Source organism: Protopterus annectens, chromosome 7.part0, assembly GCF_019279795.1.
Source record: "Protopterus annectens isolate FY-2018-M chromosome 7.part0, PAN1.0, whole genome shotgun sequence".
Lineage (NCBI taxonomy): Eukaryota > Metazoa > Chordata > Ceratodontiformes > Protopteridae > Protopterus > Protopterus annectens.
In genome coordinates, this window is record NC_056739.1 from 1,183,113,198 (window position 1) to 1,183,139,310 (window position 26,113).

Sequence of the window (26,113 nt, forward strand, 5' to 3'; positions counted from 1 at the left end):
TAATAGTGTGGTGTGTTTATATGTGTTGTTATTTGTATGGCTGATACCTACATCAGACAAGGACACTTTAGTCAAGTGCATCATATCTGGCACAGTGAATTACCACATCTGGTAGGCCATACAGAACTATTCTCTGGGATGCATACCTATTAGGGTTTGACGTTACAGACTTCCTTTCAAGATACTACTAGATGCATGTGTGACATATATTTCTGTGTGCACCCAGGAAATTCCACTCAGTGACAACATTGATGGCATGGGTTTAATCCTTGCAGGAGATATTGTGGCTTATGTGTCATGCAAACCTCTCAACTCACCAGAAGGATTGCCCCTGGCTACAACTCCTGGTTTAACACTCTCCCTTTTGGGGAAGGAGTGGTGAATTCCCCTTATAAAATACTGACAATCATTACAGTGGTACTTGACTGGTACTACAGAACATGTATAATAAATTACAATCACATATTCTGTCAATGCCGCAGGTTATTGATCATAATATTTTAAAAGTGTCCATGATTGTGCCTGTTTCTTTCTACATTTGTCCAGGAGTCTCATGCTATGTGTCCCCAACTGGATGACAGCTATGGTGACATGTCAGTCATATTCATTCAAGTCATTTTGCAGATATTCAGAGTATCCACATACCCCCTATTGTACATATTGTCCTTGCTAAGTGTCCCCTCCAGTGAGAATGTAAGTGATGTTTATATAACAACCATTCCCTCCACTGACACGTAACCTTGTGTGACCATCACATATATACTATCATGTGTGTTCATATCATAATATACTTGCTCAGGAGGTGTAAACAGCAGTACATACTGTGCTCTACACATATGTGCATAATGTTATGTTACTTCCCTAGGGAATATCCTGTATCGCAAAACTGTAGATCGTATGCAGTGTCGATCAAACCAGTTGACCATAAAAGCTTGATCTTAGCCACAGTCGACTGATCTAATGGAAACAATATATAAACACACATACACTCACATTTTAATTGGTGATAGTCATGCTGAATTGATGATATTTGTGCATATAGTGTGTGTGTGTGTGTGTGTGTGTGTGTGTGTGTGTGTGTGTGTCAGTATCTATCTATATAAAGATAGATTAGATATAGATACACACGTGCACACACACATATACACACACACACATACATATGTATGTATTTACATACACATAAACATATATATAATATATATATATATATATATATATATAAGTACAAACATGTATGTATATGTATATATATATATATATATATATATATATATATATATATATATATGTATATTTATATTTAATGTAGCTAGTAAGAAAGGTAGGTGGAAACAAATGTGACCAGATTGCTGTTTCATTAAGGATTACGGAGTGGAGACATGGATGGCAGTTGCCTAATGGACATCAGTACATGAAAGAGTTAGGAAGTGCATTTTTATTTAATTATATATCCACTACACCAATGTTTAGGCCAAGTTGATTCAAGATCTCTGACTTACTTGAACTGGAATTGTATGCCCAATTTCCAACCCAGTCATCTAGATTTTTCTTAATATGATTAATACTCCTGGATATTTATATATAATTTGGAAGTTTTATGCACAAGCATGAATTATTTGTTATAAGTAAGTTTCTGTTGTGTGACTTAATTTAATAACAAAATTGGCATTCTTGTGTTTGAATGTTTCTAGTAGTTGAATAGAATGATGTCTAAATCAAAATAAGTGTGTAAAAATTTCATGTGTATATTTTATGCACAAACAGAAGTTTTCCTTGACTGTAGCTGTACTGAATGGTAAGCAATTTCAGTATTTTACACCTCGCTTGATATTCTAAAGTTTTTAAAGATGAACATACACTGAGCTACTTTTTCACAACTGTTTATTGTATAGATGAAAAATAAAAAGTGATGCTGTATTATTGGTCTGACAAAGGTCTTGTATACTTCATCTAAGTTATTTTGGCGTCTTGTAGAAATGTTTTAAATAATATACCAGCTTTTCTCAAGGTCTTATTTACTATGCCAGAAACATGCATGTTACTTGCAAAACAGGAGCTTATTTTCTTTATATTGGGCAACCTCTTCAAGTACTTTTTTGCCTAAGGATATTATTCCTACCGAAAAACATCAGCTTACATTTTGCTGTACTAAATTTCAGTCCAGTCCTAGTGCCCAGTTGGAGACCTCCTGTAAATAGTTGTCCAGTATTAGCAGATCATTGTCGGACCTTAGTATGATTCTACTTTTGGAATCATCAGCATGTTTGCTGGGCCAGCACTTAACAGTTTTTTGGAAGCTGAGAAAATACCAAATTTAAAAGTACCAGGCCCACATCTGAAACCTGCAGTACTCACGTACAAATGGGTAATCTAACAGAATATGTAATTTGGATCGCAACACTTTGTGATCTGTTACTCAACCAATTAATTTTCCAGTTCAATGCTTAAGGATTCATATTACAACTGAAATCAGCTTTTTGAGTGGCTATATGAAGCAAGGTATCAAAAGCCTTGGCAAGCTCTGAATATACTCTTCCTACAAAAAGACCTAGATCATTGTCCATAGCAACATAATTATAGCACTCGACTAAGTTAGCCAGTGTGGACCAGCCCTTAATAAAGCCATACTGGACAATATTGAATAGTTTGATAACAGATTGATAAGAAATTAATGGGGCCTTTTCAGATATAACCTGAGACAAATGTCTTAAATAAATAAATAAAAAGATCATGTACAAAGAAAATCAAACTGAAATACATTGTGAACATATGACGCCAATACCTTCTAAAGCTCATGCTTCATTCTCCATGTTGGCAAGGTTTGGAACAGAATTCTACTTGTACTGTAGCAAACTTTTTCTAAGCATGCCTTTGGAAACTCTTTAAAAAACACTGGAGATGTCATTTTAGAGTTATGAATATGCTTTGCTTGTAGATCCACAGTCTAATTAAAATACTTAAAGTTACTCCTGATTATCATGTATAGATGTATGTCATCTGATAGTAATAAAAAAACAGTGATTTGCTGTATCAATGGGAAATGTGAATTGCCATTTACACGCAATGCATTCAAAATCCCACTGAAGAGTTATCTGTACGCTAGCCAGATTCCTCATTATGAAATTACATGCAGATTTTCAGCTTGCAAAGATATATTCTGATTAGACTGTTTAAACTTACTCCTGTTATAATGTCTATACCTGTAATACAGAAACCTAGGATTTACATTATCAATACCTGTAATACAGAAACATATGGTTTACATTATCAATTATTGAAATATGCCATGGGCTACTGAAAATAAACAATAATAATAATAAAATAATAATTTGCTAAACTAACCTTCTAGCAGGATGATATCCTGCAAAAATTCATGTTTGAATCTTTACTTCAATAACTCCCTTCTTAAAAATAAATGAAATGACTCAAAAGGTAAATAAAGAATCTAAAAAGATGAAAAGCTCCCCAGCAGCAAACACTGCGTGCCCTCTCTCCTTCTCTTGTACCTCAAAAGATACTCCTCGAAGATGCTATAATTATCTAGTAATTACCAATGGGAAGTACAGCAAGTTCCAACCTTCAGAAATGAAGACTAAGGAAACATAATTAAGTACAGTAAACTTTAACCCTTCACAATTCTGCTGCAGTAAAGTATCAAGGGTTAAATGAAATGCACATGTTAACACACACAAAATGAAGAAAGAACTACATCAGTGCCACCTCCAAAGCTGAGAAAGTGATTGCTAGAGATTAGAACAGCAAGTGACAGAAAGTTAGTGCCTAGCATTCTCAAGTACAGAGTATCATAGGATCATAGGAGGTTACTAAGCTAATGGCCCTAGAGCCTTTTTTAAGCCTAATCATTCATACCCCAATTTTCCCAATTATCAGTGCCAATGGGCTAGAATGGTTTTGGTATATGCCTGTGCCTTAGGGCCAGAGGCAAGAAGCCAGGGGTGAAGTTGCAATTTTCCATCTATTGGTCCAAACTGCATTCGAATAGGCTTAGGGAAAAGCTCTGTTTCACATGAATAGGGAATCAGTTCCAGGAGGGGGTAATCTCTGAAACACATGCCTGTCCCTCCAACATGTTTTGTTTATGCCACAGGTGAGGTTTAGACTCTTAGTTCAGGTAATTCTACTGCTGTTTGTTTTGTTAGTGTGTATCAGACCCACTGGGGCTGGATAGAGACTGACTTATAAGTTAGCCATACATCGGTTCTAAGTGATCTGTAGGAGATCAAGTACAGGGACAGGGCTTTGAGGTGGTCTGCATTGGCCATTTTATTTACCCCTGTATTCTTTTACTGAGGAACCTCTGTAGCCACTCAGCTGTTGCAAATGCCTGGTTAGGTACATGCCGAGTGGTGCATTGTACTCAATTATTGGTCTAATGAGGGCTGAGTATAATGGAACTATGATCTCCTGAGATCTGCATGTCATGCTCTTACTTATAAATTGTGCCATGTAGAAGGATTCTCTTACTACCATGGACACATGATGATCAAAGTTCAGTTTACTGTCAACCTGAGTTCCCAAGTCTCTTACCACTGGGTCTAGTCTTAGGAAAATGTTAGCAAGGTTGTAATTTGCAGCATTGGTTGTCTTCCCAAGGGTCTAATTATGCATTTTTTGGATTGAGTTTTAAACCATGGTACTGACCCAAGTTGTTTGTCTGTGTCAGACCCTCCTAAAGGATATCTACATCATTGGGTGGGATTCAGTGATTGCACCCAACTTGCAGTCATCAGCAATTTTTGTCATTCAAAGGCTCTCTACATTTGCTTTGACTTCAGACAAGTATATTCTAAGCAGGAGAGGTCCCAGTACTGAGGCCTGTGGGACACCACTAGTAACAGGCTTCTTGATGGAGGTAGATTCCTCCACCCTAACTTAATGTGTCCTGTCTGTGAGCTATTTGTCTATCCATCAGGTGACATAGGGATTTATGCCTAAATTTGTAAGTTTATCTATAATACCCAAGTGAAGTATTGTGTTAGATGCCTTTGCCAGGTCAAGGTAGGCAGTATGTACTATTTTGCCCTTGTCCAGTGCTGTAGTGATCTTCTCGAAGAAGTCCACCAAGTTTAGTAGACATGACCTGCCCTTGATGAAACCAAACTGGGATGGATCCAGTGGTTGAAGATTTCTATATCTTTGTTTATATGTCCATGATAATTCTTTTCATGGCCTTGCATATATGACTATTCAAACTTACAGGTCTGTATTTACCTAGGTCTTTTGATTGTTTGCCTTTGTGTAGAAGAAAGACCGTTGCAGTCCTCCATTCCTAGAGGTGAAGCCTGTCTGGAGGCTGTGCTTGAATAAAGATTGTAGTGGGCCTGACAGGTCATGTTTAAAGCCATTTAGGAGGCATCCTGAGATATTATCATCCCCCACTGATGCAGTGTTTTTAGCTCTGGAGTGTGCAGTGAGGACCTGTGCTTTAGTGACACTTGAGGGAGAAATGGTAGACAATATTTCCAAGGAGGAACTGGGGGTGATAGGATGGTGCAATTGGAGCTAAATTTATTGACTAGAAAATTTGCTATATCCCCCGTTCATTATAGGAAGTTCAGCTTACTATTAATTCAGCACATTGTTGGGTGTTCCTTAACCTTGGGAAGCTATTTTTGCCTCAAAGTTGGCTTTGGTAGACTTGATTAGTCCCTTGAGTTGTTTGTTGGGATTGATGAGGGAGTTTCTGTCTTTTGGGCATAGCACTTCTTATTTTGCGACAGAATTTTCTTTCTTTTGTTGTACAACCTGTTAATACTGGAGGTCCACCAAGGGGGCTAGTTTTTGGAGTTTGTTCTAAGTTTATTTTAATTTGGTAGTTTGGTACTGCTGTTTCTATGTAATTATTTACATGCTTGTATAGGGTTTCCATAAGCACTCAGACATAGGCCACCATTTTCTCTGAGTTTGGGGGGCTTGGAATTTAGCTAGGTAGTTAGCTTCAGAAAAGTTTTTAACGGTTCTGTTGTATGCCAAGAGTTCAGTATTTTATATTTATTTAAATGGTGACTGCTTTATGATCTGATCTGAAGAGTGAGGGCATTACGCAAGGGGAGTGCAATGTTCCCTCATATTTGTGAGTAACCAATCAAGGATATGTGCAGACTAGCAATTCCAGGGTGTTTGCATTGACAAAATCCAGCAATCTTTGAGCCTTGCATGTTAGTGGTTGTGTATGTATCCCAGTATTTGGTGGGATAGTTGAAATCACCCATGAATATGGTGTTGGACTGAACTGTGGTTGACTCCAGTATATTCAAGTACATGGCATGGATATCTTCGGTCACAGATGGGGACCTATAGCTAGCCAAGATATGATATTGGACTTTACCTAAAGTTAGTTGGACAAGGAGTAGTTCAAGCATGTTATACTGTTTGACCAAACTTGAGGTGTGCTTACATTTTACATAGATTGATACACCTCCATGTCTTGTCCTTCTTGCGCAGTAGCTGGTCTAAATTTGTGGAAGGCATTATAGTCTTGTACTGCTGGGGTGCCTTCCACAACTTTAAATCATGCCTCAGTAACTGCAGATATGTCAACATTCTCCAGTGTAAGGAGAACTTCCAGGAAGTGGAGCTTCTTGTTGAGACACTTAGCAGTGAGCAGCAACACCTTCAGTTTATCTTGTGTAAAATTTACTATGTTGGAAGGTTTATCAGACTGCCATTGCCTAAAAAAGGTGCTATGGGGTGGATAATGTTTTGGCCAATATCCAAAAGCCTAGTGGGGACAGATGCAGACCATCCTTGGCAAAGCAGCATGCCCTGTCGATCATGCTTTCCCAAGCTGACAAATACTAGACCCCATTAGAATGACAAGAGTGTCTAACCTAATTGTCAAAGTCAATCATCTTCTATTTATATTGTGGTATCATCTTTGGAGAAGGTAGAATGCTACTCAGTGCTAGGTTCATACCTGCCTGGGATACACATCCTGAAAGATCTATTGTATCTTTCTTTGGATCCCCTTTACATGAACGAAGTTTCACTTATCTGAACCTTGTAAGGATGAGATGATGTCACTGAACACTTACTTTCACAACCAGTTGGATCACTGGAATTTTAGTCTGGGAAAGGAAACACCTGGTCACCATGGTAAACTTTGCCCTTTTCCTGACTGTAGTGCGAACTTGGAGTTGTTATATTTAGTTGGGGGGGCAAAGCCCCCCACTTCGGTGGGTTTGATTTGCTTTGGCTTATTTATTTTGTCATGGTGGCCAAGTGGTTGCTTTCCTGGAGTAGAACTGGGGTAATCCAAGTGTTCATGAAAGTAAGTTTTCTGTGAAGTCGTCACGTCCTTTTCAGTTTCGGGTAAGTGAAAATCTGATTATGTGAAGCAGACTCCTCTCTTCATATACTCCAGGGAGGTATGTCTCAGGTCATTAACACCCACATGATCTATGACAGACTCACTGCTACTTGTGGTTCAGTGTCCTGAATGCATGTGTGATCTGGCACATCCTTGCTGGGGACAAACAACTAATAATGACTGTCTCCTTGCTCAGCCTGGTCAGGGGGGCATCAGTATGCTTCACAATAGAGTTTCCAATGACCAATATACTGAGCTGTGTGGCAGTTTGCCATTAAGGGCTTAGAGGTTGAGACATTTTCTGAAGTGGCTGTATGTGTCCTGAGGAGTGTTGTCTTTGTAGAGTGTTTGGGTGGTTTTGAGGGCAGTGTATGGGAGGCCTTTGACGTTTGGGTAGATTGAATTTAACAGCCTCCGCATTTGAGTTTATATGTCTGATCCACAGTATGTGTACTGTGTGTTACTGTCAAACTGTTTGGAGATATTAGTGTCTGTATGTGACAGCTTTTCCTCAAAAGACATAGTGTAATTACATCTCTCTCATACTATGTCAACCTGCTTAAGAATAAGGTGGTTGCCTGTTGTCTCAGGATGTCTATTTCCACCAGGCTGGCTACAGAGGTAGTAGGAAAGTGCACATCCGTGGCTGTGAATCCTCTTTTTGTGATCTATGAGGTGTGGTACAGTCAGTGTTTGGAGTTGTTAGGATGGGGGAGGGGTCTAGAATTGATCTTAAACAACATTTTTGAGATAATGCTTCTCATTGGGCAAACTAGGTAATCTACACTCAGCTAGATACTTGGAAAAATAGCAGAGGAAGTTTTATACTGAAAATTTAAATTGCTGCCTGCATCTAAATAGGGCACTGAAAACCACTGCTGCACAGCTCAGCACAGGTTATAGGAGATGAATTAGACAAGAATCAAATTGGTGAACAGCAAAAATGCAGTATAAGTGTGTGTATGTGTATGTATATATATATATATATATATATATATATATATATATATATATAGAGAGAGAGAGAGAGAGAGCGCTCAGATCCTGAGGCAATTCACAATTTTTTCACTATTGTGAGTGATACTATATGACTAATGTTCTCTGATTAACTAAAAGCAGAAAAAAAATTCAGTGTAAATGTAATAAATGGAGCTCAGATCCTACAGCAATTCAGAATATTTTACTATTGTGACTGAAATGAAAAGACCAATGTCCCCAGACCAAGTAAAATACAACAGTAAAAATGTAATATAAATGTAATAAATGAGGCTCAGATCTTGAAGCATATCACAATGCTCAGTTTTGGCATTTACTTCTGTGAAAGCAAGTCCAATGTCAATGGTCTCTGGCTGCCTAGATTTGCAGTCATAGAATCCCCCATGGAAACAAATGTTCTCCAGGAGGGGCTGACACACGAAAATAACTGGTGTCAGAGCACTGGGCTAAAACTAAATGCCAAGAAATGCATAATAGCATCCTTCAAGAAGTCATCCACCCCTGGTAACTATCATATTGACAACACATCTCTAAGAGTTGACCCAGTAGTCTGGGACTTGCGGACACACATGGATAGTAATCTAACCTTTGACCATCACATGTCTACAGTAGTGAGAAAATCATTCTGTGTTGTGCAACTTATAATCAAAGGTATGGCATTTATATCCAAGGAAGTCATTGTTCTACTGTATTCTGAATTCATCAAACCTGTCAGTGAGTGCACTACCCCCTTTGTATGTACCTAACCAGGCACATCCAACAAATGGAATGTCCACTGAGGTTCCTCAATGAAACATATCCTATTTAATGCTGCCTCAAGGCCCTATCCCTGTATTTTGTATCTTACAGGCTGTTAAGGGAAAACCATTGCCAGACCCCACCCTGCTGGATCTCCTGCATACCCACAAAACAAACAGCACCAGAATTACCTATTCTAAAGATTTAAACATTGTCTGTGATATAAATAGGACCTGCTGGAGAAACAGATATGTATCCTAGAGACTACCCCTTCTCTGGAATAGGCTTCCCCATCCATGTGAAGCAGAATTCCTCCCTAACCCAATTCAAGTGTAACTTGGACGATTGGATGGAGAACAGGAAATTCATCCCTAATGAACACAGGCAGCCTGTAAATGGTTCATCTCACAAGTCAATGCTTACACTTATCAAGGGTATGAGAACTTGTCAGATATTTAGGATGCATGGCTAGGCTTAAAAAGGCCCTTGTGGCCGTTAGCCTAGAAAACACCTATGAACAATACTCTCACTAATTGATGAACATCTGTTTTCAGTGTTCAGCAATTTTACACAGTGGGTGTGGCTTGATAAGTCTCTAGAGTACTAAAACAAATGGATGCAAGTATAAAAATTTTATTTAATAACCCATGTTACTACTGTCTACTAACCCTTGGTTAACTGTTATTTTGTTTGCTGGGAGTTCATCCATCATTTATTTTGCCTCTCTAAAATGCTGCCATCAAACAAGCACTGAGCAATATGGCAACTTGTGCATGCTCGGTAGTCACATGTCACACACAAGTGATGCTGATGTGGGAGCCTTTTTCTTTTTTTCTTTTTCTGAATGGTCATGATACAGATCCAACGGATAACTGCAATAATAAGGGAAGGCAGTAGCTAAGGCATCAGTCTGATGGAGTTGTGTTTTTTTTTTCTTATTTGTTTTTTAGTAGTTTTATTATAATTGCAATAATATCTGGTAGGAAGGGAAGCTAAGGTTTGAATTACTCTCCTAGCCTAAGCATGTGAGTCCTTGAGCTTCAACTTCAGGATCAAACCAGGCTAGTTGGGATTAAATCCAGTTATAACTCTTATTCCTTGCAATATTTTTGATAAACTGTACAATGGAAAGCTTTTACTTTCCACTGAAGCTTACTATTCTCAAGTTAGAAGGATAAAACCTGGAACTCATACCAACAATCTCGGTAGCCATACTGGAATACAGATCAATGCAGCTATGTAACATTTGAATATCACACATCTTTTTGTTACTAATAAGCAACTAAACAAAAACATCTATGCTGCATGGTGCAATTCTCCTTCAAATAAACACCTTTATACACTTTAAAAAGGCACAGCTAGCCTCTTTTGTGTTATGATGCACTGATTACAGTGGCAGAAACTTTAAGCAAGATAGCTGCACTTTGGATATATCTCCATGTTCACTGATTTGCATATGTATGGTATGTCTTAAATCTGTCCTTGCTTACTCATACTAGTGCAGACAGATGGAAATGCCAAGTTGCATACATTGAATAATGTCATTAATTAAAAGAAAAGATAAGTTTATTTTTAAATAATACCACTGCTTAACACCAACACATCAGGTGCATGGTTATAGATAACCCATATTTTTATTTGTGGTGTTGAGGGCCCCAGTTTGGTCACTCATACTGTGATCTCATGAACAAACATGAATAAAATATGAATTACCAACTCTATTTCATAGTATCTCACTTTATATGCTTTTTCATCCTTCTTTATAAAGTTTTTATATGCATCACCTGTTTTTTTTTTGTTTTGTGGTTATCTGATCTGCAATTGTGCCTTTTGTGAAAAAAGATCCTAAACATTACTCTAGTTCTCTGTGCCTAATCTGTATATGCTCTCTTTCTGATTATTCTTTTTAAATTCTTCTTACTTGTCATTCTACATTAAATCATGTACATGTATTAACTTATTAATAATTGCAGTTAATATGCTGTATAGTCAAGTCTACTTAATAACTTTTTTTCTGGAGCTCCCCCTACAGAATTCCACTACAAATAGGCACATATCCAGTTGAACATTCCTAGTTATCAATTGCAAATAAATAAATAAATATAAATTTTATTTTGATAAATACAGAATGACAAAAATAATTTACAAAATGATAAATAAAGGCTGAAGAAACAGACAGATGCAGCAACATATATTAAGTAGATATTTCAGGATGGAGTAGGCTACAGGGTATAAATAAAAAAGGGTCTCTCTTGTCTCTGTTATGGCAGGTGCAAAGCACTTTAAGATAGAGTAGTTACTTGATTCTGTTTCTTACTCTGGTGATCAGGTTATCCAGCTACAGAGTGCAAAGGGTCAGAAGGCTTCGCTGCCAGTTGAAAGATATAAGGGGAGGCAGAGAAGGGCAAGTAAGAGAGATGGAAAAGCAGCAAAGCAAAAACTCTGGGTAGGTGTAGCAACATAAGGAATATCAGCACGGTGAGCATAAAGATCTAGTAGCCTGTTAAATAATTTAAACATGGGTCTACAGATCATTATTTTTACATGTTTTTCTTTCCTTCATTCTGTACAGTTGTTGCCCACTATAACTTCCAGTATTTGAAACTTATTTTATGTAATTTCCCATCATTACACATTTTACCAAGTAGCTGTTGTATAATTATTGTAACAGCTTTTCTTGCAATAGTACTAAGGAGTTGTCATTTTTTTCTGCTAAAGGGGAAACGCAGAGTTAATCTGTATACTTATAGCTATCAATGAAACATAATGAAATTAATTTGGGCTAGGGACCCAAGAACCAAAACAAAAATAGCACTGTGGCTTTCAAAAGACACCAAATTAAAGATCATACTTAGAAATAAGGTATGGGCCACTTGGCGTACCACAAAAACTCCACTAGATCAAATTAGATATTGGCAATTTAGGAATGACACAAAAAGATCTATTATGCTTGACAAAAAAAAAAACTTCTACTACCATCTTCAACAGAAACATCAAAACAAACTTCAAAAGTTCTGGGCAGGTATAAACAAACTTCTTCACCCAGGACAAACCACCACTCCAACCCCTTCAGCCTCTAACCATAAATCCCCAGAGGACTTTGCAAATACCTTTAATAATTTCTTCACAGAGACTATCCAGTCCCTCGGTAGCCAACTAACTTCCAGTTGTTCTAACTCTACAGCTGCCATATCCAGCACTCAACTCTCCTTTAGCTTTCAACCAGTACCCACACCTCTTATCACAAATCACTCCTGACACTCTTCATCACCCATTCCACCCTGCCTTCCACACCCACCATTACTCTGAACTGTTGATCCCAAGCACTTAAACTCATCCACCTTCGCCAGCTCTACTCCCTGCATCCTCACCATTACTCAATCCTCCCTCTCATTCACACACATATATTCTGTCTTAGTCATGCTGACCTTCATTCCTCTCCTCTCTAGAGCATATCTCCACCTCTCCAGGGTCTCCTCCACCTGTTCCCTACTCTCACTACAGAACACAATGTCATCTGCAAACATCATAGTCCATGGGGCCTCCTGTCTGATCTCGTCTGTCAACCTGTCCATCACCATTGCAAATACGAAAGGGCTCAGAGCTGATCCTTGATGTAATCCCACCTCCATCTTAAATGCCTCTGTTACTCCCACTGCAGACCTCACCACTGTCACACTACCCTCATGCATATCTTGTACCACTCTTACATACTTCTCTGAAACTCCCGACTTCCTCATACAATACCACAACTCCTCTCTAGGCACCCTGTCATATGCTTTCTCCAAGTCCACAAAAGACACAAAGCAACTCCTTCTGACCTTCTCTATATTTCTCAATCAACACTCTTAGAGCAAACATCGCATCTGTAGTCCTCTTTCCTGGCATGAAACCATACTGCTGATCACTAATCATCACCTCGCTTCTTAACCTAGCATCCACTACTCTTTCCAATAACTTCAAGATGTGATTGATCAGTTTTATCCCTCTGTAGTTACTACATCTCTGCACATCACCCTTATTCTTAAAAATAGGTACCAAAACACTTTTTCTCCACTCCTCAGGTGTCCTCTGACTTTTCAAGATTTCATTAAACAATCTAGTTAAAAACTCCACTGCCGTTTCTCCTAAGCACCTCCATGCTTCCACTGGTATGTCATCAGGACCAACAGCCTTTCCATTCTTCATCCTCTTTATAGCTGTCTTTACTTCCTCCTTGCTAATCTGTTTCACTTCCTGATTCACTATCCCCCATTTTTCCAACCTTCTCTCTCTCCTTCTTTTTATTCATCAGCCCAGCCACTGGGGATGTGCAAGCAAGTCCATTTCTTTGTGCCGGTCCCAAGCCCGGATAAATGGGGAGGGTTACGTCAGGAAGGGCATCCGGTGTAAAACCAATGCCAAATAACATATGTGGACAACAATACAGATTGTAGCCAGTCAGACCATCCCAGTCAATAAATAAATAAATAAATAAAATACATGTATTATTTAATGGCTTTCAGAAGGAGGATTTATCTAAGGCGGGTGATATCTATAAAAGTCTTTACTTTACTGGAAGATGTTCTGAATTATTACTGGGATGCTGATAATGGATGTGCTCTAATGATGGTAGAATGGTTAATACACTTTCCAGTAGATGGAATCCTTTGTGTAAAGAAGAGAACATAGCAAGATTATTTTAACTGTGTTTTCTGCAAGCAGTGGTAGTGTACCTGGTCAGCACACTAACAAGGGAAAGACTATTATGGATTTATTTTAGGCTGAAAAAGAATGGCAGGGAAATAAGAAAAAAGTGTGGGGCAGGCAGAGTAAGGAGAAAAATAGATGAGTAAATACTGCTTCACTGTTATGGTGGTAGGCTCCTGAAATATACTTGTTAAGGTAATAATGCAGTGCAAACTGAAAGTGGGTTTCAAGGATACTAAGAACACAAGTAGGAATGATGCAGCAGAGTCAGGGGAAGGAACGATGCAAAGCGATTGTCTGCAACACTTTGAGCTGATGGACCACTGGCATTAAGTCGGCATCTTTCTGTATGTGAAATAATGATTAAAACACCAAAATGTTTCATACTTGTCCTTTTAAATAAGCAATACAGTACTGTTTACACATTTTTCTTAAAGCGAAACATGTCAGTTGTCTCAAAATATGTGCACAGACTGAAAAGCCATGTTTGTGAACACAGTACTTTGAAATCATGTAAACAGATTATATAACACATTTCATTCTTGTCTACTTTGATGAAATAATTCAGAACAGTATTACACTAAAAGCACATATATAGTTATATTCTAAATTGTTTTTAATGGTAGTACATTGTCTTCCTCTGCTTTTGCCCATATCTGCAGAACACCTTTTTTCTGGTTATGTCAATTATTTATGCCTATACTCTCTTCTGATAACCTGTAGGAAAGATTGTGCCTCTTATGATGGCTCCAAACTCACTTCATTACTTCCACTCATGAAAGGAGCACACCAGAACCTCTTCTGGTTTGCATTGCATATACTGGAGTACTGTTCAGGTGACTGTGCTGTGCTTAGAGGGGGGGGCTACCTTAAGATTACTACATGGGCAAGTTACTATATGCAAGCAAGAATGTGAGGAAGCACAAAGCTAGCCTTACAAAGAACCAATATGTCAGCCTTCTTTTGTCACCTAATTCCTAAGTCACCACCATATCTCCAGCCATTCAAGTGATGATAACGTACACAGAGGCAGATGTACTACTTTTCTTTGTATATCATGCTGTGATGAGGTACATTGCTTTCTATATCAAAAGCCTTTTGAATTAGCAAGATTTATTCAGGAATTTAGTGTATTATTTCTCTGGGGTACAGTCAATTATTGCAGCAACACCTAGCCTAAACAAAACCATTTAAAGTACAAGATTTTGCTTAACTGACTAATAACTCTGCCTATTTTTTCCTATTTAGGGATGGAATACATTTTTGTGGGGGCTCTCTTGTCGACGTTAATTGGATTATTAGCACCAGGCAATGCTTTACATCATGGTGAGATATCTTGTTTCATTTTGTTGTCTTGCACTTTATTCATGAAGAAAAGGCATTAAAGTCATATGGTTGGTGGACAACAATGCACTTAAGGTATGAGATTGCACAGTTTAAGCTACAAGCTCCATTTAGAATGTACAAGCTCATGCAGTAAGTCACCTCACAGATATAGCTTGCAGGTGGAATGGAAAAGCGGCACAAACATGACATGTAATAGTTGTCAGAACTGCACCCTGCACATGTTTCTATGCATTATTGCACATTTATGAAATGTTTGCTGATCTCATTGGACACCATGGACCTTTCAAAGTAGAAAAAGTCTGCATACTGCTGTGGATTATTTGTATGCATCTGTATGTGTCTGTATATATTATGTGTGTGTGTATTGATAGATAGATAGATAGATAGATAGATAGATAGATAGATAGATAGATAGATAGATAGATAGATAGATAGATAGATATGTAAGCTCTACAATTAATGGATAGAAGAAGTAAAAGAAAGAATAAAAAGATTAAAGGTACAGGATATGAAATGGAATGAAGTAACAGCCAGAAAGATTGAAACAAAGTTACAAAAGGCCTTTAATTGTAAAACCCTGGGCCCAGATGAAGTACCTAACTTTTGGTTAAAAGTATTAACATCTTTACGTGAAGATTTAGCCATGAGTAAGAACTATTTATATGCACACCCTGAACAGACACCAACCTGAATAACAACAGGGAAAACAATGCTCCTACTTAAAGAGTGAACCTGCAAGCTACCCTAAAAATTATATAACTTGCCTTCCAATGACATATAAACTATATATGGGAATTGATGCCGACAGAGTTTATAGTCATTTAGAAAACTCAGTTATGACAGTAGAACAAAAGGGCAATAAAAGAAAGCCATATGGAACAAAGGATCATTAGTTGTTAAATAAAGTCATAGTGGAGAACTGTAAAAAGGTAAGTATGGCATGGATTGATTACAAAAAAATCATTTGATAGTATCCCACATTCATGGATAAAAGAGTGCTTAAAAATGTGTAAGATACAGTCTGTACTGATCGAATACATTACAGTAACCATGAAACAGTAGTAGACCACTTTGCAATTAAGCCATGATAAAGGACAAATTATTATACCAAGGATAAAAATTCAAAGGAGGATATTCCAAGGTGACTCTCTGACACCACTGTTATTCTGCCTTGTCCTTAACCCATTAAGCTGTCTACTTAACAGCTTAGGTCATGGCTATAATTTGGGTCCTAGAAAACAACAAAGTGTAAAGACTTCTCATCTTCTCTTTGTCAATGATTTAAAACGGTATAGCTCATTAGATGAGGAACTGAAAGTACAACTGCAAGTTGTCAAAACTTTTTCAGATGACATAAGAATGTTATTTGGTCTTTATAAATGTGTAAAAGCAACCTTTAAAGCAGGAAAATTGCAGCACCAGGAAAACATCAGTTTGGGACAAGAATGTGATATAAAAAAACTTGAGCAAGAGGGAGTGTATAAATATTTGGGAACTGATGAAGGCTCAACAATAAAACATTAACAAATACAAATAAAACTTTGCAAAGAATACTTTAAAAGACTTAAATTAAACCTGAAAACAGCATTGACATCTAGGAACAAAATCCAAGTTATAAACCAGTTTGTGCTTCCTGTCCTAACTTTCAGTTTTGGAGTGATTGAATGGCCCTAAAACATTTTGGATAGATTAGACAGGAAAACAAGAAAAATGCTTCATCTTCACCAAATGATTTATAAAAGCCAGTGCATACCAAGATTATGTATTCCCCATTCCGAAGGAGGGATGGGCCTCCTTGTAATTGATTACATGTATAGATCTGCAATCATGAGACTCCACACATATCTTCTGACCTCATAAGACCCAAATGTAGTAAAAGTTTTGAAACATGAGGAGAATAAATCAACAATGACTTCTCTGCTTAACCTAGCAGAAGTATATCAGCATCAAGCAGAAATAGAAATCAAACCAGAAGTAAATAAAAAGTATGCAGCACCTGAATGTGCCAAAAAACAAAAGAAAGAATATAAGGTGAAAGACCAGATGAGAAGGCAAGAAATCTGGAAAATGCATAAATATAGTTACAAGTTTTGAAAACTTTTGGAAGAACCTCATGTTGATCAGGAAAGAATGCAGGAATGATTAAAGAAAGATGAATTCAAACCAAAAGACGAAAAGTTAATATTGGCAGCCCAAGATAGGAGGCTACGTACAAAGTTTACAAAGTCCATTGAACATGTGGGAGAAAAAGACAAATGTAGGTTTTGTAAAACCAAATTGGAAACAGTCACACACCTCGCTGTTGGTTGTGACATACTAATGGCAGAAGGACTGCATACTGAAAGGCATAATAATGTAAGAACCAACCAGCAGAATGTGAGCAATCCAAAGGACACCAAGTTTATTGAAGTTAAACGCTTTCCTCTCTATTACAGAGACTTCCTCAGAACCTCTGAGGAAGTATCTGTAATAGAGAGGAAAGCGCTTAACTTCAATAAACTTGGTGTCCTTTGGATTGCTCACATTCTGCTGGTTGGTTCTTCTGTGGTTTTCTACTATTTTGTGAAGGCATAAAAATGTGGCAAGACTATTGCACTGGGAACTGTGCAAACATTATGATACTGAAGTGGCTGAAAAACACTGGAAACATGCGCCACAAAACATCATAGAAAATGATGAAGTTTACATCACATGGGATCACCCATTACCAACAGTTCAAAAGATAGATGCTAGAAAACCAGATATAGTGATCCATGAAAAAAAGACAAAAGTAGCATTGATCATTGAAATCACTACACCCAGTGACTACAGTGTTGTGCTTACAGAGAGACACAAAGTCATAAAATATCAGGATTTACAGGCAGAAAGGAGAGCAATGTGGAATAAAGATACCCAGGTAGTTCCAGTAGTAGAAGGAGCAACGGGTCTTATAAAAAAGAATCTACAATCATATTTAGATATGTTACAGCTAGAGCGTCTTCTACGTGGAGACATGCGTGAATGGGCATTCCTTCGTTGAAATGTTGTGCATCAGGGCTGGCAACTCGGTACGTAAAAATCAACTGCCGATCATTAGCGGACCGGAGTTCCGCTGTGGCGACCCCTAACCGGGAAAAGCCGAAAGACACAACAACAACAACAACAACAACAGCCAATACATGTAACTCCATATGAACTGCAGAAGGAGTCATTGCTGGGCACATTGTGGGTGCTGCGAAGAGCACTTCTGGCTGACATCAAAGACTGAAACAATACTAATTTCATGAACTTCAAAAGACTTTAGAGGTGGTTTCAAACAGAAATACAACAAAAATTAATGCAGAGAATAGTAGCATAGAAAATGAAAAAAAATACTGATGTATTTTTTTAATAACAGTATACAAAAATTGTTTTCAAATCAAATAAGGAAAATAGAAAAAACGTTTTCTTATAACAAAAATAAAGGAGCAAATTAAAAGGTTGAAGGGACATACAGCTCCGGGATATTATAACATCATCCCTGAATTATATAAAGTATTAACTCAAAAGGTTTTATCTGTTTTACAGAAAGTAATTACAGAAATTAAAATTGCATTTAATATAACCCTTTTGTGGAAATATACAATAATTTATTCCTTATTAAAAAGGGAAAAATGTTCATCTCTTTGCTCTTCTTATAGACCTATATCATTACTGAATGTTGATTACATTTAAATCAATCTCTGCTAACAGATTAAATATATACTACCAACATTAATACAGGAAGATCAAAATTGCTTTATATTAAACAGGCAAACACAGGATAACATCAAAAGAATAGTTACTTTAATTGATTATGTTAATAGCAATAAACAAAAATCATCTGTAATCAGCCTGGATCCTTTTAAAGTCTTTAATTCAGTCAACTACTCTTATTTAAATAAAGCATTTTATATGTATTTTTGTAAGATTTCAGCATTCCTGTCTTGGTGTTTTGGTCTTCGGGATTCAGAAATTATGATATTTAGAAGTAGATCCACACACACACACACACATATATATATATATATATATATATATATATATATATATATATATATATATATTTATATATATATATATATATATATATATATATATATATATATATATATATATATATATATATATATATATATATATATATATATATAGATTCACTTTGGAATCTCAAAATACTGAAATATCGAATTTCAGTATCTCGAGACCAAAGTATCGAATCTGCAGATGAGCAAAACTGCAGAATATCGAACCCAGAATTGTCGAACCCGCGGCACTGATGGCACGTTAGGTAAGTGTGTTTTTTTTAAGGGTTTTGGGGAGGATTTGTGTGTTTATGAGTGTGTCAGGGAGTGTTAGGTGTGGGTTAGGGTACGTAGGTGAGAGTGTGAGTGTGTCAGTGTTGAGAGTGGTGGTGTTTGTATCTGTGTGATGTGTGTGCGAGGGGGGTGTGGAATGTATGTTGGTGGGTTTTGTGTGTGTTGTTTAGTGTGACCTTGGAGTTAGAATATATAAGTAGGGGGGTGTGGGGGCACAGCCTGCCACATGGGGGGTGCAGGGGGGCTTGCCCTCCTGCTTATAGTAAGTATGTGTGTGTGTGTGTGTGTGTGTGTGTGTGTGTGTGTGTGTGTGTGTGTGTGGTTGTTGTGCGGAGGTATGTGTAGTTGTGTTTGTGTGTGTGCTTTAACATTCATGGTTTTGGGTTTTGTGGTTGTGGTTTTCAGTTATGAGATGTTCCGGGTTTATAGTCTCGAAATACTGAATTTCGATATTTCAGTTTTTGAGATTATAAAGTGAATCCATATATATATATATATATATATATATATATATATATATATATAGGTCTACTTCATAACATTGAAATTTCATAACGTTGAATTTCATAACATTCAGACCAGAACATCGAAAATTCAAAACAGTGAAAACCCAAAACATTGAAAACTCAGAACATTGAAAGTGTGCTTCATAACATTGAAAACTATAATACATATATAAATAACATCCTCTCCACATGTAACAACACCTAACTAACAAACACACTGTCTACTACGTTTCTGCACCCCCATGTGGGGGGGGGGCTCTCCTCCCCACACCCCCCGTAAATTAAATATAGCAACTCCAAGATGGCACTACAGTGGAAAAAAGTTAATTTCCTGATCTCAGTGTATGGGTCTTTGGGGTAAACTGGCTTCTCAAAAACACCTCTCATACTATATTAAATGCTTGACACCCATGTGCCCGGTGAGCTCTCATGCCTCTTTTGGTAGTGCCTGTAGGCAAAATGGTCCCTCTGTATTTTTCCTTTATTTGTCTTACGGAAAACAGGCTCCTTGCAATAGAAAGACATATAGACTCTGTTTTTTTTTATGACAGACAGCATACATGAGGACAGTAAATGAAAACATGTAGTACTTATCTTCTTTATTTCTGCAAAGGTTATCTCCCTACCCATATCTTGTTCTAACCCCTAACCAGTTTTTTACAGTTATTTCCAGACTTCCTTAATTTTGATGTCAGCTGTTCTGTCCAATATTATTTTCAACAGACCATATTTGATCCAGAATCAGTGTTGAAAAAGCTTTTAGTTTTATTAATTGTCAGACTAACTGACATGGCACACACATTAATCCCTAATGCAAACAATCTATAATTTTCAAGATTTGTAAGACAATTTAAGCATTGCAACTTAAAACACATATACATTGAAAAACAGAGACTATTGATATGAGCACTGTGAATGTGAATGGTCGCTCAAACCGAATCAAACTTTTTTAAGCAAGCAGCTACTTTACCTCTGCATGAACTTATTAATTTGAGGTTTCTCTTAATTGATTTTGTATCTTCTACATACCTGCAAGGAAAAAAGTTATCCATTGTTCTCTGCAGGCTAAGAAAAAAAGGTTCTTGAGTCTTATCTGACTCATAACATTGAAAACAACAGTGTTAATCATCTGAAGTTATCCAAGTAGCTTCCCAAAGAGAATGTTTTTTTTTTTCTGCAGGGGAAAAAACTCAAAGACTTCTTACTAGAATACAACAAATGTCAAAGCTTCACAAACTCAGGCTGACTCACACAAAACTCTCAAATAAGAACTGAACAACTCATAATAAATATGATCTTCCAAGACTTTTATGAGGTTCTAGAGGTAAAAACCCAAACATGCACTGCATAAATAAAACTAAAGCTAGAGAGACAAATAATATCACAGCATCCCTAAATACATAAGACTATTGGATTGAAATGAAGCACAATTGCCTGCAAAAAGAAAAATGTTTTGAAAAGAAGGTAACAAATGTACTCAAAACCGTGACATATCATCATTTTTTTATGTGCTCACCTAGCAAAAGGGAATGGCAGCCATATATTCCATATAGGATTACCACAAACAAAAATAAAACCATGCAATTTAATGAATACAGTTTATGTATGTAATTTTAAATAGTTTGTGCAGTAGCAGTACATCTTTGTATACTCATACCATTATAAATAAAATACAGCATGCCACCAATCCAGTAAGATTTATTGCTAGACATACCTCTCAACTGTACAGATTTTCGCAGAATTTCCAGATTTCTGCCTCATATTTTTGGATTGTTCCTCATAACAATTTTTTTTTACAAATAAGTGGGATGATCTAAGGATTAAAGTCACTAAATAATGACATGTATTTGAGTTTCAGACTTCATATCCTCCAGAAAATGCATGCTAACACAAATCCTGTTATTCTATTAACTTTCTAAGTCTTTACAAGCAATATTTAAAATGTGTCCCTATTTTTGGGCCTTTGTCCCCCCTTTTTCCAGATTTCTTAAGCTAAGAGGTTGCGAGGTATGTAGCTAGATCATATGAAGAAAGACTAACCACCATTAATTCCTTTCTCTGGCATATATAAGAAAACAAGATTAACTGAGTTTGGTCTGAAAAGCATTTAGGGGTAAGTAAATAACATAAGTACTTTTGCAGCCACCAAAGTTAAATATTTCTCTGAGGAAAAAATGACCAAACTGCAAACATTCACAAACAGAAAAAAGAAACTGTTAGCAAATGTTTGCAGTGTGGTCTGCAAATATCCACAAACATGAAAAGGAAACTGTTAGAGGCAGAATTACCCAAATATGGGCAAATCTATCAAATTATGTAAATAAAGAAGAGTCATACGTAAACTTCAAAAAATAAGTTTGGTTCATATAAGGGGCAAAAAGGTTACATATCTGAAAAATAAGAATACAATATTTCAGACAGTAGTGTCTGTGTGTGTGTGTGTGTGTGTGTGTGTAAGGCAGAATACAACAGTTCAATTTATAAAAAGGTAGAATAGTTATAGACTTTTTTTTAAATTTTTTATATTTACATTTTGGTTACTGGGGAACAGCCCTGATCACAACATGACCAACTACAGGCATAGCCTGGGTTAAAACAAAATATCTGATGAAGTCTTGTCAAACAAGATGAAAGTGCTTATTCTGTTTTGTTCGTGGGAAGAAAGTAGTTTTTTTACATAATTTAAGGGAGTCTTCATGGTCTAATATTCATCCAGCCCCACTTGCAGAGGTGTTTTAAGTTTTGGTTGCTTTTTACTGCATTTTACTGTTGATTTATTTAGTTACAACAAAATATAACAATTACAACCAACAGTGAAACAAAACGGTAATACTCATCATAAAAAGAGAGCTACTATGTACAAACTTTACATCATGCTGCAGTTTACATTTTTCAATCAGAAAAGTGGAATTAGTGCCATGGGTGCCAGAAGCTGTTGAAGACTCGGGGGGGGGGTGAGAGGGGCATTTAGTGATCTAAAAAGGGCAATTTAAAAAAAAAAACTATTTACTCCCACAACATAGGTTCATTTAGAATACATTTTTAAGCTTAGCCAGTTTTCCTTTTAGTGCTTGAATTAACATTTCCTGATTGGTCTTATCTATCCCATGGTTGATAATTATACATTAGTCGTAGGGACAATCACTGTGATCATATCACAGATAATTTGAGGGGACCCATGTAAGGGATGCAGCATTTGGGAACTGCCTCTATCCATTACTGGGATGAGGGGCAATCCTGGAGTACATTTTCTATTACCCATCCTTAGATCCAAGTTGTATTTGAAAATGGACAGAGATGAGCTTTGTTTTACTTAAATGGATAGTCTGTAACCCCTGCTGGTGCAGCAGCAGCCCCTTCCCCAGCCACTCCAGTGTTCCATTACTTGGCTATTTCTTCTCAGTTACCATAAACACTGTTTAAACCTGTCAGCTTGCTTGCTGTTTTCTTATTTACTTCTACAATGATTACAGATATTGAAATAAAAGAGCACAAACACTGATAGCAATTTGCTAAACAAACAATACAGTCTTGCAATGAAAACAGACTTAGCATGAGCAGTAAACTTCTCTGCTCTTGAAGCTCACATTCATTGAAATGGCATGAAAATCCACATTCATTTTGCATCTGGCCAGTGGAGGACTAAGCTTACCTCTGGGATGTTTTCAAACCATAGGCTCCTTATACATTTTTAGGGCCATGTATATATATATATATATATATATATATATATATATATACGTTCTTTGTTTCACCTTCCTGATTGTATTAAATTATATTCCTTGTATAATACAGCACCACTTGTTAGAATGCGTTTTAAATTTGTAGTTTTGAACAGTCTTCTAGTAAGCAATGAAACAAAGTGTATGAACCAGTAATGACAAAACTACCCATTTCAGAAAATGTCAACCATAAAAGGCCACTCAAACTTCTGTCATTACAGTCGCCAATATCAGTAAATATGCAAAATCTCTGCAGAAGTAGTCATCTAAATAATTCACCATTAAAGGTCCCTGTAACTAATGAAGAGGTTGCTGCTAGTGAACAACTTTATATTTTATTGTTTCATCCACAAATAAAGTGCCTGTTGCCCTTGAAGAATAAATTGCCTGTTACATTAAAAAATGATAAACTAGTAATATTGCAATAGGGAATGAATGGCAAACTGATAACAGGTTCATATTTACTAGGTAACTCCTCCAGAGGAGGACATTAACAGGACTGCAGCATCCACTCCCTTTAAAGTACAACACAGTACAGTATCAGTGATCCATCTGCATACTCTGGGAGTATAACCCACAGCCTTCTGTATCAAAAGCAAGTATACTACCTGTTGTTCCAAAACCAGTGCAAGCAGACTCGGCATAAGCAGCACTAAACTTCTCTTCCCCTGAAGCTCTCATCTTCTTAGAAAATCCTCACTCAACTCATTGAATCACAAGTGGTGGTATAGGTAGAGAATTCAGGCTCTTGTTTCTTATACCTAAGATACAGGGTTTCAGCCTGAGTAACACTAACCACCAGGTATACCTAACTGGGGCATTTTCTCACACACACACACACACACACCAAACATCTCTGAACAGAAGCAGCACACACATACACACACACTCCCCCCAAACATCTCTGGACAGAAGCAGCACACTCTCCCCAAACATCTCTGAACAGAAGCAGCACACTCTCCCCAAACATCTCTGAACAGAAGCAGCACACTCTCCCCAAACATCTCTAAACAGAAGCACCACAATCTCCGCAAATATCTCTGAACAGAAGCAGCAACATATATCTGGAACATCTCCTTACCTGAATCTCCTCCCTAAGAGCTGTATGGTCAACGGAAGTTTAAAATTTCATACCTAGGACTGTGTTTGTTTTTGGCATAAATCACGGTCCTCCTTAAAGACACTACCATAGAGTTTTTGTTTTTCCGCTATCACCAGGGCTAATAAGGTCTTGTAAAAGTGGGGGGGGGCGCTCCCTTCCCCTCCCTCAATGGTTCCAGTGCCCTTGATTAATGGAGTAGCAGGAAAAGAATGAGAAGAAGATTTAGCCTTGGAAATTGTAAGGAGTAACACAAGGTGCTTTGAGGGCAAAGCAATGTATAAGTAATAGTAAGGACACAGAGTCCAAGGAGACAGAGAGTCAGAGACTGGTGAAAGTCACATGACAGTGAGAAGAAAGACATGCTCTGTACATATTTACAAGAAGCAGAAACATAGTAGCCAACAGAGTAATGGTGTAAATGGGGTAAACTATGAGGAAATTAACCTATGGCAATGCTTTACATCATGGTGAGATGTCTTGTTTCATTTTGTTGTCTTGCACTTTATTCATGAAGAAAAGGCATTAAAGTCATATGGTTGGTGGACAACAATGCACTTAAGGTATGAGATCGCACAGTTTAAGCTACAAGCTCCATTTAGAATGTACAAGCTCATGCAGTAAGTCACCCACAGATATAGCTTGTTGCAGGTGGAATGGAAAAGTGGCACAAACATGACATGTAATAGTTGTCATAACTGCACCCTGCACATCTTTCTATGCATTATTGCACATTTATGAAATGTTTGCTGATCTCATTGGACACCATGGACCTTTCAAAGTAGAAAAAGTCTGCATACTGCTGTGGATTATTTGTATGCATCTGTATGTGTCTGTATATATTATGTGTGTACATATATATGTGTGTGTGTATTGAAAGATAGATAGACAGATAGATAGATAGATAGATAGATAGATAGATAGATAGATAGATAGATAGATAGATAGATAGATAGATATGTAAGCTCTACAATTAATGGATAGAAGAAGTAAAAGAAAGAATAAGAAGTTTAAAGGTACAGGATATGAAATGGAATGAAATAACAGCCAGAGAGATTGAAACAAAGTTACAAAAAGCCTTTAATTGTAAAACCCCAGGCCCAGATGAAGTACCTAACTTTTGGTTAAAAGTATTAGCATCTTTACGTGAAGATTTAGCCATGAGTAAGAACTATTTATATGCACACCCTGAACAGACACCAACCTGAATAACAACAGGGAAAACAATGCTCCTACTTAAGAGTGAACCTGCAAGCTACCCTAAAAATTATATAACTTGCCTTCCAATGACGTATAAACTATATATGGGAATTGATGCCGACAGAGTTTATAGTCATTTAGAAAACTCAGTTATGACAGTAAAACAA

General features: G+C 37.1%; 1 protein-coding gene across 3 annotated transcripts in view; it reads left to right on the plus strand.

Moving 5' to 3' along the window:
• Nucleotides 1–26,113, plus strand: part of MST1 (macrophage stimulating 1) — a 442,641-nt gene that overhangs the window by 332,692 nt on the left and 83,836 nt on the right. For all 3 annotated transcript variants that reach the window (XM_044077787.1, XM_044077790.1, XM_044077788.1), the window contains exon 14: nt 15,005–15,082. In XM_044077787.1, coding sequence (XP_043933722.1) covers nt 15,005–15,082 — 78 coding nt within the window. The remainder of the gene's footprint in view (nt 1–15,004; nt 15,083–26,113) is intronic.